This window comes from Pyxicephalus adspersus, chromosome 2, assembly GCF_032062135.1.
Source record: "Pyxicephalus adspersus chromosome 2, UCB_Pads_2.0, whole genome shotgun sequence".
Classification (NCBI taxonomy): domain Eukaryota; kingdom Metazoa; phylum Chordata; class Amphibia; order Anura; family Pyxicephalidae; genus Pyxicephalus; species Pyxicephalus adspersus.
In genome coordinates this window covers 61,997,441-62,011,827 of record NC_092859.1, presented here as the reverse complement: position 1 = coordinate 62,011,827, position 14,387 = coordinate 61,997,441, and the positions used below count along the sequence as shown (strand labels likewise).

Genomic DNA, 14,387 nt, shown 5'->3' with positions numbered 1-14,387 from the left:
GACTGGGAGACAATATTGTCCTTAAAGAACACAGAACAGAAATGGGAATGTTTCAAGTCTGTTCTACAAAAGCACACTGAAAAATATATTCCAATGGGTAATAATCTTAAGAGGCTAAAATAAAAATAAAAATATAAAAATGAAGGATCACCATCATTTGAAAACAAAAGATGTAAAAAGGAGATGTTAATATGTTAATAGCAAAAAGATTAGATCTGAGTATGTAGGCACCTCAAAGTATGTCGCTAGGTTGGTAACTGGGGATAAAGAATAGGCAGATTTACTAAACACTTTTTATAGCTCTGTGTACACAAAGGAAAATGGCAGACCTAAAGTCCAAGTTCATAATAGCAATGTGTAAAATGTGTAAATGTGTAAAACAATATCCTTAAATGAGTCATAATGGCTCAGAATTGATATGATTGAGAAACAGCTGGAAAAAATTAAGGTTGACAACACCAGGACACCTGATGAATTACATCCACATGTCCTCAAAGAGCTAAGCTCAGTTATTTCAATTCTATTTTTTCTAATTTTTAGAGACTCTTTAGTCACTGGCAAGGTACCGATAGGTTGGCGTAAGGCCAATGTGGTTCCTATCTTCAAAAAGGGAGCAAAGTTATTACTAGGTAACTCCAGACTGGTTAGTTTCACATCCATAGTTCTAGAGACTTTGATAAAGAACTACATAAAGGAGTTTCTGCTAGAAAATAATATTACAAGTGATAGTCAGCATGGCTTCAAGAAAGACCGAAGTTGTCAAACAAATTTACTCTCTTTTATGAGGAAGTAAGTAAACTGGTAGACAGTGGAGTAGCAGTTGATATAGTGTTTGTGGACTTTGCTAAAGCATTTGACACCACAGACGGTTGTACCCCACAGACGGTTATTTTGCAAGTTAGTGTCAATAGGTTTACAAAAGTCAATTTGTAAACGGATAGCGAACTGGCTTAAAGACCACATCCTGAGAGTTGTAATTAATGATTTATACTCTGAATCTAAGGTTATTAGTGGTGTACCCCAGGGTTCAGTGTTGGGACCTTTACTGTTTAACATACTTATAAATGATATAGAATTTGGGATTAAAAGTACTATTTCTGTGTTTGCAGATGACACCAAACTATGTAATGGAATTAAGTCCATACAAGATGTCTATAATCTACAAGCAGATCTGGATGTACTGTTTGATTGGGCAGCCAAGTGGCAAATGATATTTATTATAGATAAATCTAAAGGGGCTAACAACATGCATGCTTCATACTGTCTAGGAGCAATACATTTGGAAAAGGATCTGGGGGTTCTGGTAGATCATTGACTTATTACCAGCAGCAATGCCAAGCTGCAATATCTAAAGCTAGCAAAGTACTTTCTTGTATTAAAGGAGGAATAGACAGCAGAAATGGAGACATAATCCTGCCCCTGTACAAAGCATTGGTCAGACTACATCTGGAATATGCAGTCCAGTTTTGGGCACCAGTTCACAAAAAGGACATTGTGGAATTGGAAAGAGTCCAGAGAAGGGCAACCAAACCAATAAAAGGAATAAAGGAGCTCAGCTATGAGCAGAGATTAGCTGAACTGAATCTATTCTCCCTTAAGAAGAAATGTTAAGGGGGGGATATATTTACCCTGTATAAATATAAAAACTGTCCATATAGAGAACTTTCTTCCCCATTATTTACTGTAGGATCATTAGAAAGAACAAGAGGGCACTCTTTGCGGCTGGAGGAAAAGAAGCTTAAGCTCCGGATAAGGAAGGGATTCCTCTCTGTAAGGTCTGTGATAATGTGGAATCGGCTCACTCAGGAAGTAGTTTCAGCAACAACTATAGATTGCTTTAAGAAAAAGCTAGATGTTTTTCCAAGAAGCACAGAATAGGGCTCTAAAGGGTATTAAGGCTCTAAATTAAAAATACCAGTGACTGTTGATCCAGGGAACATCCGATTGCCTCATGGAATCGGGAAGGATTTTTTTTTTCTGTTGAAGCAAATTGTACCAAGGGTTTTTTGCCTTTCTCGAGACCAACCATGTCCTATAGGGTTTTATATCTGGGATATGATTATTTCCCTAGTGTTTGAACTTGATGGACTTCAACCTAACCTACTATGTAACTAAAAAAAACTAAGAGACACATACTGCCTATGGCTTTCCTTAACATAAGGGACTATTTATTAGGCAGTATACACCGCAGCCATACCAGTGCCTTGAAAAATTAAAAAAATTTAACTTGCTGTATTTGGGAAGTACAGTATTTTCTTTACAAGTATACTTAGTGTTTCTCAACTGTAAAGCAAGCAAAGCTCTACTTATTTTATTGAGTTGAGAGAGTACCACACATTTCAGTAGCCACCTGGCTGTTTGTGGGTGGTTGCAGTACAGGAACCCCCACCCACCTACAGCCTCTGCCAACTGGAGTACCGAGAGGAGGACAGCCTGTCAGAAAGATACAGTTCAGCCATCACAGAATGTTTCCTGTAGTGTGATGCCGATCACACTGCGACTGTGGGCACCTTAGTTTTTTTTAATAACTCATAAAATGTGGATGATTGTGAATAAAAACAGCTGTGTCCCATGGATAGTAAATCCAGCTCTTTTCTAAAATGATCTTCTAAATGGTATCAAAATAGAACTCCTGTTTTAATTCCATTTTGCACTTAATTTTGACCACAAACAAAGCTGCCAGTCATAATAGCAGTGTAATGTCAGTAATGGTATTTGACGTTGGATACAATAAACATTCAATCACTTGTTTTCTAAGTATCATTGGTAAAAGTGAAACTTTTAGTGTATTTTCCACTTCTGCCTTTAAAATAGAACATTTTTTATCTCAGTTAATGCAATAAGTAAGTTAACAACCAAACAAGTTCTAAACATTGTAGAAACGTGGTTTTTTTTCCATAAGGTCTAACAAGATATAGCTAAAAAGTGAAAAGACATGCCTCAATACAACCTGAACCCTTTCTATCTAAATCAAGTTATGTAGTCATTTGCTAAAACATAGCTGCATATGTCCATTCCAGGACGGATTGTTTTATATAAAGCAGAGAGAGCAACCATTATTTTTTTTTTGTTTTTACTGGGGCTCCAGCTATAAAATATATGGTACTTCTGTGAGAAGCATATTATAGGAGATAAAGGGGCCAGCAGGAACATTCTATACTGTAGCTATGCCTGCATTACAAGAACTTAAGGCTCAGTTCACAAAGCTTTGCTAGAATAGGAATTTTTATTATCACCAACCTTTGCAAAGATTACACAAAGTTTTCTGGTTCACAGCCATTTATTTTCTGTTCTGAGTTTAACATTTTGGGCTGCCATTCCTTTTTGTTTCTTTGGCTTTCACCTTCATTTTATGTTTATTTTCGTTTCAGTTAAGATGCACAGACTTACATGACAAGAGTGGACTTGCAGGTTCATGTCATTTAGTTTGCATGAATTGTCACCACATGCCATCCATCAATGTTAACATTGTGAGCAGACTAAAGCATACAAGAAACCTGGAGACTACACAGTTTACAGCTAATCAGTTCTTTTAATAAATGCTACAGGCATAATGTGATACTTTGTTCATTCTAGAAGCTTGAAGCTCTCTATCTATGCAACATAATTGTGTGTATATATACAGTTTTCTTAAAGATGTTCTGTTTTTACATATCTGGAACTGCCATGTTTTATTACTGTATTACATGACTATTTGTAATAATATTGACTTGGTATGGTTTGCTTTTTTAAATCTTTATCTGTTTTCACAAATAAGTCTGCAGTGCAAATAAAAAGTGTAGAGCAAACATTTTCTTCTAGCATTTGATAAAGATAAAGCTGGACAAGCAAAATAGAGGCAGGCCAATAGCACTGAGTAGAGTTTGAAAAAGGTCTAATCCAAGTTTAAAAAAAAAAAATCAAGGATTTTTTTTTTATTCATACATACAAATTCAATATACATTTTATCAGTCATTCCTAACCAAGGATTCCCTCAGAAGTTGCTAGGATTTCCCTGAACTTTGGATGATTTACCTTCCATGTAACGATGACCATTCATTTTGTGACATTTTTACTTGATAGAGTAAGCAGAATGACAACAATGCTTTTTAGCTTTATTGGTAAGGGCGCCATTCTTTCTAGTGGCCCCCAATGAAAAGTATATTTTTTCCTATTGACTTACAGGTATTCCCCAGCAACTGGAAATTATTTTAAGGATAAAAAGGTTGAGAAAGGCTGCATTATATAATTAAAGTAACTGGCTATATCGTCAGTGATAGGATGAGGCTGACTTTTTTAGATCAATGCAGACTATGCATTTCTATGGGGCTAAAGCCAATAATGGCCAAGAGAGGGTAAGGTCTATGGACTCCTGCTGCTGGATATTAGTTCTGTAATCCCAGTGTTCAATAAAATAGAATTTTGGCAGGATTGAAGGGTGAAGGCACCAAATTATACTTATAGAGTTTTCCTAATGATAAAAAAGACTAATTTTATTTTCTTATATTATCATGGTATTGGTGCCACAATTTCTTTTATTCCATTACTTTCGCAGATTCGCATTTTGTTCATGGTTTTCAAAGGCATCAATGTATAAATTCTTTACCAGTACAATACCTAATTTTTACTTTAAAGGTTGGTCAACAAAGTATAGGATTCTACAACCTGAAAATTGCTCAGGAGATTATATATATATATATATATATATATTATATATATATATAATTATCCCTGGATCCAGTGTCTTACAACTTGATATTTAACCTCCATAGGGGTATTCCCAAATGTGACTCGGAGTAATTTTCAGTACCAAAAGTGGTAACCCTAATCCACACTCGGGATGGAATTGCAGGGTAGTTTTAAAACTTACCCCAACGTTCCTGCGGCGTCCCTGTGGCTGGGTGGGCGGGACCAGGCGCAAAATTTAAAATTTGACATTCAAAAATACTTATTATTCAGACCACCTGGGAGGTTAATTAAGCTATTTGCATTTAACGTCTTTCTGAAAGCTGCTTACACTACACTGTAATATCAAATTATGCTTTGTAAACTTACTTGCCTATTTTCTTGATGACAAAAGTTTTATTAACTGCTAATATTTTTATTATATATCTTTATCTATATTGTGTATACAGGAAAGGCATCTATTTTTTCTTTCTCTAGAATTTCCCTGGCAATAGGGCATTTATATACTTTCTCTTCCTATACTTTCTTCCAAATGCCTCGGCACCCAGAATTCACTCAGTACACCAGAGCTCAGTATTTAGATTTCTTACGTCTGTAAAGTTCCTAGTGCTTTTAGAACAGGCTAGGAGAAATCCATGGGCATTTTTTTTGTTGTGTTTGCTATTTAAAACAAAAACATGCACTTGAATGGCAAACACATTGACTAGTCTATTGACCGCTGTGTTAACTCACTGGTTCAAGAATTTCTGAACCATTGATCATGTAAGCCCATAGTTGTAGGATTTCCTTATTTGTTAACAGATTCTGATAACTCATGATGACAGTACTTAAAAATAACAACCTCCATGTATTTCTTAAGAAACATACATCCAGTAAAGCATTGAACCCCACACATTCTTTTTCAGTACATACATGTTCGCCCAGGCATGGCGGTAATTTGATTTATCTCCCTTTTGTAAGTAATGTGGAGGACCCCTGCTTGTGGTCCTCCTAAACAATCCTTATACATGCTGTCTCTAACATACAAAAAGTTTGTGAAAAGAAGTTTCTCTTTGCCATCTACAATCTGAACGACTGGTAATAGAGAAATCGGACACGAAAAGAAAGTGGACCTATTACCATGGGTTCATGTTGTGTCAGCCCGACTTACAACGTAATAGCTTAGTTTTTCCTTACGGAAATCCTGATAACCTCACTGCAGATGGCTGTCTTTTTATGAGGCCCCTTACTGCACTGCATGAATGTGAGGTTATTCATGTTGCAGTGCAACATGGAAAATATTGTCCTTTGTCTCATCTGGCCAAGCTTGTATATAGAATATTCACAGAAGCCGCTGGAAGGTAGCAGGCTTGCAAACACCCTGCCTGTGTTAGGTAACACATGACACAGCATATTCATGGTAACAGATGACATCAGGGCCAGGAGGACATTATTGTGGACAATTACATCAGAGCCAGCCAGAAATGATTGTGGACAATGAAGACATTGGCCACACCTTCCTTCATCTGACAGAGGAATGGTATAATACACAGTATGAAAATGTACTGCTTGGCTCCACATGTGTGCTTAATATAAAGTCATGAAAGAGATGTGATAAACTTAAACATACTTGTACGATAGGGGTACATGATATGATAGGGGCACCTTGTGAGGTGCTCTCTGTATTCTGGGTGCAGTGGAATGCAGATAACTTAAATTCAGTTACATTGAGTGAACTTTTAGCACTCTGGTTATACAGCGCTTACTGGATATCATTATTAGTTTACTGATTGCTTCAAATTGATTGCCAACAATTGCTTTTATTTTTTAAAATAAGCTAAAAAAAATCTGACCTATCAGCAGTCACTTCTATATAGTATAGGAAGTGGCTTGGTTTCTACAGTCCAACAAACGAGCTGACATGTATATACTTTTACTTATATTTTAAAGATCCCATTTTAGACAAAGGGTTTTATTTTTAGAGTAAAAAAAAAAAACACTTGTCACTGTTTACACATTTCTAGGAACCATAACACAGTGTAATATTCCACAATGGAAAAGTGTGTACCTTGTTAAAGCACCTAAAGTTATTAAGTGATACATATGCACTCTATACCGATGAGCCTATTTGTAGAGATCTAACTTTTAGCCCTAGTAACGGGCAAAACTCATCAGAGGAGGCAATAACTGGAGAGTCTTGGCATCACTGGATCAATACGCTTGAATGGATCAGAGGGTACGTGCGGCTGCATGTTGTTTGATCATGGAACATTGTTGGGTGCTGATGGTGTCAGTAGGCTGAATGCATTGGGCCTTGGAGTGATATAAATCTAGCAATATAATTATGTAGGGATTACAGATTTAAAAGAATGTGCTGTACTTCCTTGTAGACATTGAGAATTAAAAGCCACATTTTGTACCAGACTAAGATTTTCAGTTTGGATGAGCACACCTTGGTATTGTGGATAATGAGTGCTTATATCAATTATTTTATAAGGTGACATACACTAGTAGATGAAGCATCAAATATATGACTCCAGGTCTTGCCATATATGCTATATGTTTTCCAATTCCCTATTGGTTGGTTGTGCTAAAAGTAGGATTCAGTGGTTTAGTAGTGTACAAAGGATTTTATAGCATAATGAATAAATAGCATGAATGAATTTTGTATTTACCATGTTTCCTTATCCTGGTTGGAATTGTCACTTTGTGATGGCCAAATATTAATCCTGTGTTAAAATAAATCTTTGTCATTATTAAGAAAACCTTTTTATACGTTTTTTTCCATTATACCATTGTGACTGTATAGTAATCTTTTCACCATAACTCACTTTGTTTATTTTTTATTCTTTTTAATAAATTCCACTTTGAGTTTGCATTGTGTTTGTGTTTTATTTGTAGTATGAATATGGTGTGATAAGTAAAATTCTGCTGTTACCTTAAACATTGTATACATTTAAAGGACCACAATCCGTAAACATTTTGTCTTCTGGTAGGTTGATGTGGTTGATACTTATGATAGTGTGCTTCAGTGTACTTCTTTCAGCCTTTAGGTATACAATGTAAATCATTTTGTTATATCTTATATGTGTAAATAATTTAACCTTTTGATCATGTCAAAGATCTTATGAGCTGTTAGTTTACTTTACCGAACACTTATTGTTCAACTTTGTTTCCAGTTATCTTAGTTGATTTACAAACCACAATCCCCCCCCCCCCCTTCCCCTTTTTCCATGTCTCTTTAATGTCCCATGTATAATACTATCTTCACATGAAACATCAAACATCTTGCTATATAACTTGCAAAATAGCTTACAGAATTTGGATCTGTATGGATCTATGCAAGATAATTTAGCATATCCAGTGAAGGGGTCAAGGTATACACAATAATTTGGGGAAGATTTTGAAACAAACAAAAAACCTATTTAATACAGACATGAGGACTTTTGCACAATAAAACATTCAATTGCTCATCGGGAAAGTAATAAATGCCTCCACTGAAGTGAAATGCAGAAATTGCTTTACTAAGAAGTTGTTGGCCTTAACACCACCTTGTCTCTATGTAAAAATGGTTTTGTTACAGGGAAGGGCTGAAGGTTTACATATGTTCTCTGCAGAATTGATGGTATCAAGGAATGCAAAGATGTAACTGAGAATAGAAAGAAGAATGCTTCTAATGGGTGCAAGTAATGATTTCTTTTGCAAAGACTCCAAAAAGGAGTCAAAGGAACAGACAGGAGGAGCCATATAGAAAACTCCTTGCCTAAAAGTATCTTACAAGGAGTGAGCAGCTAATATTCCTTGTAAAATGTGCAAGATAGCATTTGATGATGGGTTGTGTGGAAAGTTGGCTTTTTAGTCCTAAGGATTGTAAAAATCACTAGTTCAGAGATGCCCTCTCTCTCAAAATCTAGGCTTCAAGAGTTATTTATTAATTAACCCTGAATCAGGATGGCAAGTTGGTTTTTGAGACAGAAGACCATAATGATTTGTTAGATGATCTCTATACCTTTCCAATTTTGTCAACCTAAAAGCCAGAAGGTCCACTTGAGGCATACTCCACCAGCAACAATGGTCTTGTCCATAGGTTTTGGGACCACTCTTTCAGGTCTAGGTGCTGATGACTGACAGGGCTGGAACAAAGACTTCTTGTTCCTTCCTGACCAGGTTGATCCAAGTCTCCATAAAAGAAGATGTCAAACAGTGGGTGCAGTAGAAATGTCTGTGGTACCTTAATGATTTTACCTGGCCTAAGAACCACAGCAGCACTGGTAGAAACAACCCATTGATCTTCTAGTTTCTAATGCAGTAAAAAATGCATCACTAAGCACTGAAACAGTCTCTATTAATTTTGATTTTTTTTCTGCAACTCACCAGGGTCAAGCTCCTCACACACAGACAAGAAGGGCCAAGTGTCAGGGTATCTGTGGTGCATGGCTCATAAGCCACTGAGGCTGCAGGATCCACTGAAGTGTCAGTCAGGTACCATTGTTTCTTCAGAAATGCTTAGAGTATGATTTTCTTGTGTACTCTTTGTCTGGATTGTCACACGCGGTACAGCATCCAGCAGTAGTCAGCCATCATACTTTCATTCCAGACATAGTGGTGCTCCATTAACTGAATGTCCTAGTGAAAATGTTCTCCTTGTTCATCACTCACCCTACCAAGATTTTCCAGGAAGAATTCTAGATGTGAGTGCAAAAAATGTATTTTTCTGGTACAAAATAGTTTATTGAAACACATAAACAAATACAAATAACAAGGAGCAGATTACAAAACCATATGTATGAATCCTAAGAAAATCAAAATCGGTTATAGGACAAAAAGAATAGGAACATATTATTCAGCTGTTCAAAGTTTACATATTAGTATACAAAGATCATCATAACACATTTGTACAATTGCTCCATGAGACAAAATGTCAAATAAAAATAATAAAACTCAAATAAAAATACTCATGGTTAGAGAAGTATCCACACAAATGTCATTCTCTCCGCTTCTAATTTTTACAAAAAAACAGAAACAAAGGAGAAAAGAAAAGGATGAAGGGAAGGGGTAAGTACATCCTAAAAAAAACCATATACAGAAACACATCAAAAATGAAGGAGGGAAAGCGTCTTTGGGGACAGTAAGAATTAGTCCAGCCAGGGCTATCAGATATCCAAAAATCTACCATAAGTATCATTAATAGTGGCTGTGATCTTTTCATTAACCATTGTCCCCTGCATTTTTCACCCTTTGATTTTTAATTTCCATAAAATTCAAAGTAGGGGTTCTCCAGGCAAGGGCTTGGTAGCCATAAAAATGTAAGAGAAGAATTGAAGCTTTCCTATCAACATCCGGCAAAGGAACATGGAATAAGGCTTGTCGCCTTTGATTAAGTGCAAAAAATGTATTTTAAATGACATGCGACAACCCAGTTTCTGGTATGAATCAAGTAGATTCTGAACTCCTTCCTTGTATGCAGGAGACTTATAGTTGCCCAGGAAATTTTCACACAGCCACTTGAATGTATCCCATGCTTCTAGCTCAGCTGCCAATATTGTTTGAAAACATCATCCTGCAAAACAGACGATCTGTGGCCCTATAAATAATCTCTTCCTTCAGTTTTGCAGTGCTTATGTTTGGAAACTTCTCAACAAGGTGCTGAAAACCCATGGGCTTTACAAGGTTCTTCATCAAGCCTAACTTGATATGGAGAGGTGGCAGAAATATTTTATGTCGATCAACCAGAGGCAGAAACTTGACACTGCTTGTTCCAGGCTTATAGGTATCACTTGACATAATGGTTTCCCATAGATCGGCTGTCCCACGGGCATAGGAAACAGCAATATTTTGTGAATCCTCCTTGCATTCCCATCAGCAAGCCTTTAGATCCCCACAGATATTCCACTGGTGTGTTTTATACTAGATTGCTTCAAGAAGTAACTCCATGTTGTCATAGGACTCATTTAGGTTAATGGAATGGGCAATCTGTAAACTTGGTTTGGAATTACCATTATGCAGTAAGACTGCTTTCAAGCTTCTTTTGGAGGAATCAATGAAGATACGCCATTCAGATGGAACATGCTCTTGTGATAAACTGTTAAAAGAGTGCATTTATATCATGACAGTAGCACAGTGAGCCATTGCTAGTGAAGAATGTTGTGAAGTTATGATTTTGTTTTCCTTAGTGAGTAACAATTACACCCTTCGCAAGCAAGTTTAAGCCTTGAAGCAAGTTCTGCTTTGTCTTTGGAGAGATTTAGATCACGAACAAGATCATTCAGCTCTGCTTGTGTAAGGGTCTCTGGTTCTGAATCTTCATTGGCCAAGTAGTCAGGATCAGATGATTCGGTATTGTAACTGACTGCAACTCCAGCACATTCCTCATCACCTTCTACAGAAGCAAGTCTATCATGTGGCACTACCTGAACTGGTAATGAATGATCATGGGGAACAGGCCTAATTGCAGAATCAAAGCTGGGATAGACAATGTTGTGCTTAGTTTTACCTGAGAATCCACTTTTGTTGACGCAGCAAAAATAGCAGTCGATTAGATGGTCTCGTGGTTATCTCCACAATCCATTGGGATTGCAAATAGCATTGCTGCTTTATGTCAATTTAGCCAGTCAGTTGCAGTTAGTTGGAACAACTGGTACAGATGACATGTGGAGCCCAAGATTTATCCTGGTCACCAAGTGGACAGCTGAAATATAATTTGTATATGTTTTCTGTGGTAATTTGGCGACATTGAGCTTTCGTCATGAATGAACCACACACACAACAGAAACTGTCTGGGTCATTAGACAATTTCTAGGCATGATGACAAATTAAATCAATTGCAGTTAGTGCAGTCTCTAACCTTAAAAAAAGAAAACTGTAGTTAAAAGTTGTAATATGTTAAGGCTATTTATAATGAATTTCACACAATATACAGTCACAAAAATGGAATACAGATTTGAAATCCACAACAAAAATACTACAATGCTTACGAAATTATATCCAATGAAAATGACATGTTGACCCGTGTAATTTCATAACATCTATGACCATTTCAGAAGTGGCATAGGAAGAGGCTACACATGGAGCAGTTAGAGAGGACTTCATAGTAGACTAGTAGCATAACATTTTTGGCACTGTAGGGAGCTTGTGAGTCATTGTGGATTGTGAGCTGGAAGTACACAGTACAACAGAAATAATACTGCTTTTTCTAGTACAGGGCATCTTGCAAATGTGTAGCAGTTAGGCAACCTAACCTCATGATAGTGGCCAAGACCTCAGGTGGACACAAACTCAAACAGCAGGCAACAGGGAGGTGCTTCCTCTACGCTGTATGCATTAAAAAGGGCAGAGCATGCACATTTCATACAACTGATGATGTAGAAGTCTAGATAGAATAAAACAAAGCTAACAAAAAACAAGTCTTTTGTACAAAAGAACTGCAGAAAAATCTCAACCCTCCTACAACACTGGAAAAAAAAAATAGCATGCTCGAAAAAAACTGTTCTTATTAAGTACACTGACAGGCCACTTAAAGAGAGATTTAATAGACTTCGAAACATTTGGAAAATTGTTTCTTTGCTGGAATTTTCATGCACAACCATTTTGAGTTGCAATTCTCTGGGTAAAAATGCTTTTTGGATGCCAGAGGAAAATAGACTGTTTCAAGCAGATAGAACAGTAACAGGAACTCAAACTTTGCTGTTACAACCAAGGTATGCAGAACAGCATCTCTGAATGCACAAATATCAAAACCTTAAGGCAGATGGGCCACAGCAGCAGAAGACATCAGGTAAAAACAGGCACCTGACACTACAAAGCTCAGGACTCTCTCCAAAGGCTCCCCAAAACTAGACAAGAGAACACTGGAAAAAGTTTTGCAGTTGACGAGTCTCGATTTCTGCTACAACATTTAGATGTGGACATCAAACTTTGACCCAAACATGAAACCACAGTCTATCCAGTCTGGTATCAATGATTCAGGCTACTGGTGGTGTAATGTTGTGGGAGATATTTTCGGGACAAACTTTAGGCCAATCCATATCAACTAAGCTTCATTTAAATGCCACAGCTCACCTTAGTATTGTTGCTGGATACATCCAGCAGGATAATGTGACATGTCACAAACTTGTTTCTTGAACATGACAATGCAATTACTGTACTCAAATGGTCTCCACAGTCACTAGATATCAATCTGAAAAAAGCACCTTTGGGGAGTATCCGAACAATATTATTGTTATGTTCAACCATCAGAACTGTCATTTTCAATATAATCCTTCTCTAGTCAAATGGCCAAGGTCCAAAATTATCTAAAACATAATACAATAGATTGGTCAGCACTATGTGGTGACTGCAGTATTTTTTTAAAGTGATTTTTCAACCTCTGCAAATAACACTTTCTATTCACACCAGGTAAATAATTTCATCTACTGGGGCCATATGGTTGTTAAACATGCTGGACATAAAATATTTAACCAGCACTCTAAAATTATATATAGTGTCCTGTGGCTGGTAGAAGATATTTATGGCTGGCTTCTGTGGGTCAGTGCAATCTAAGTAGACCTAAAAACAGATATATTTGCAAACCTGGAATGGGCAGGCCTGAAACATTTGCCAACTAATATGAAATAGTTTGTAGGAAATCCATACCAGGTTTGCTGGATTACCCAGGTTCTCCTATGATAGACTATCTTCTCCAGTCTTGGAAAGCTTTAATTTTTAAAAAAAAATTATTAATTTTAATGTATTGCTATAATATTTTTTATAATTATTATTTATATTATAAGTTATGATTTGTGTTTCAAACTTTATCATACCCAGTAGTTATTCTTAAGAATTACAGGACTAAAATATTAAACAACAAATTTCCACGCAAAACAATGTACCGCTTTTGACATAATTAGACTGCCAGAGTGGTTACCAGCTGGATCCAGAAATGACATCAGTTTAATTGAACTGGCTCTAGTTCTCGTGATACAGGAATCAGAATAGACGATTTTACCAACAACAAATTTTAACACAGCATATTATCATCAATCTTTATTTACACAGGTGTTTTGCATTTTATTTAATAAATGTAGCATCATTTTCATGAAACTTTCATTTGCCTTTCTTTTTTTTTACAGAAGTATGAGTTCTTCAAGAATTTGTTAAATTGATCCTAATGTATTTTGCTAAAAAAAAAAAGAAGAAACATTACAGAATTTGTGAAACAAGCATATCTTGCATATTTTAAACTGGGGGACCAAGATAAGAATTGGGCTCCCCATATAATATGCAAAACTTGTGTGTTTACATCAGTGGAAAAATAGAAAACCTAAAAGTTTGAAATTTGGTGTACCCATGGTATGAGAGCCCTAAAATCATCAAAATGATTGTTATTTTTGTGCTGTGAATGTAAAAGGTTTCAAATCGTTACAAGAAAAACAAGTGGGAGTACCCTGATTTGGAATCAGCAAAACATGTGCCGCATGGTGCTGATGTTCCTATACCAGTGTTCAGTACACTCTTGGATATTCCCGTATCAGACATGGAGGATTTACAAGGTTTGGAGTGTAATCCAGGAGTTAGCAGTGGAAGTGAATATGAAGGAAGTGTTTTATCAAACCAGCAGACCCAAGTCAGTCAAAACAAGCATCTGAACTTTTAGCTTAAAGAAAACTTTTCAGGCTTAAAGAAAAGAACTGCCTGGGACCTGAAGTTAAAATAACAGTTTATAGGACACCATAGAGGTGACAGAGGTGACACCATATTTCAGTGAA

At 36.5% G+C, this 14,387-nt stretch overlaps 1 protein-coding gene across 9 annotated transcripts in view; it reads left to right on the top strand.

The window, feature by feature from the left end:
- The window catches only part of SEPTIN8 (septin 8), a 110,895-nt gene that overhangs the window by 89,853 nt on the left and 6,655 nt on the right, over nt 1–14,387 (top strand). Inside the window, exon 10 of one of the 9 annotated variants that reach the window (XM_072400861.1) lies at nt 9,022–9,126. The exons of 6 other annotated variants lie outside the window; for them this stretch is intronic. In XM_072400861.1, the coding sequence (XP_072256962.1) occupies nt 9,022–9,088 (67 nt within the window). In that variant the 3' untranslated portion in view covers nt 9,089–9,126. Of the gene's footprint in view, nt 1–1,687; nt 3,327–3,371; nt 3,932–9,021; nt 9,127–14,387 lie in introns of those variants that run through there. 2 more of the 9 variants (XM_072400863.1, XM_072400862.1) reach the window with 2 other exon arrangements.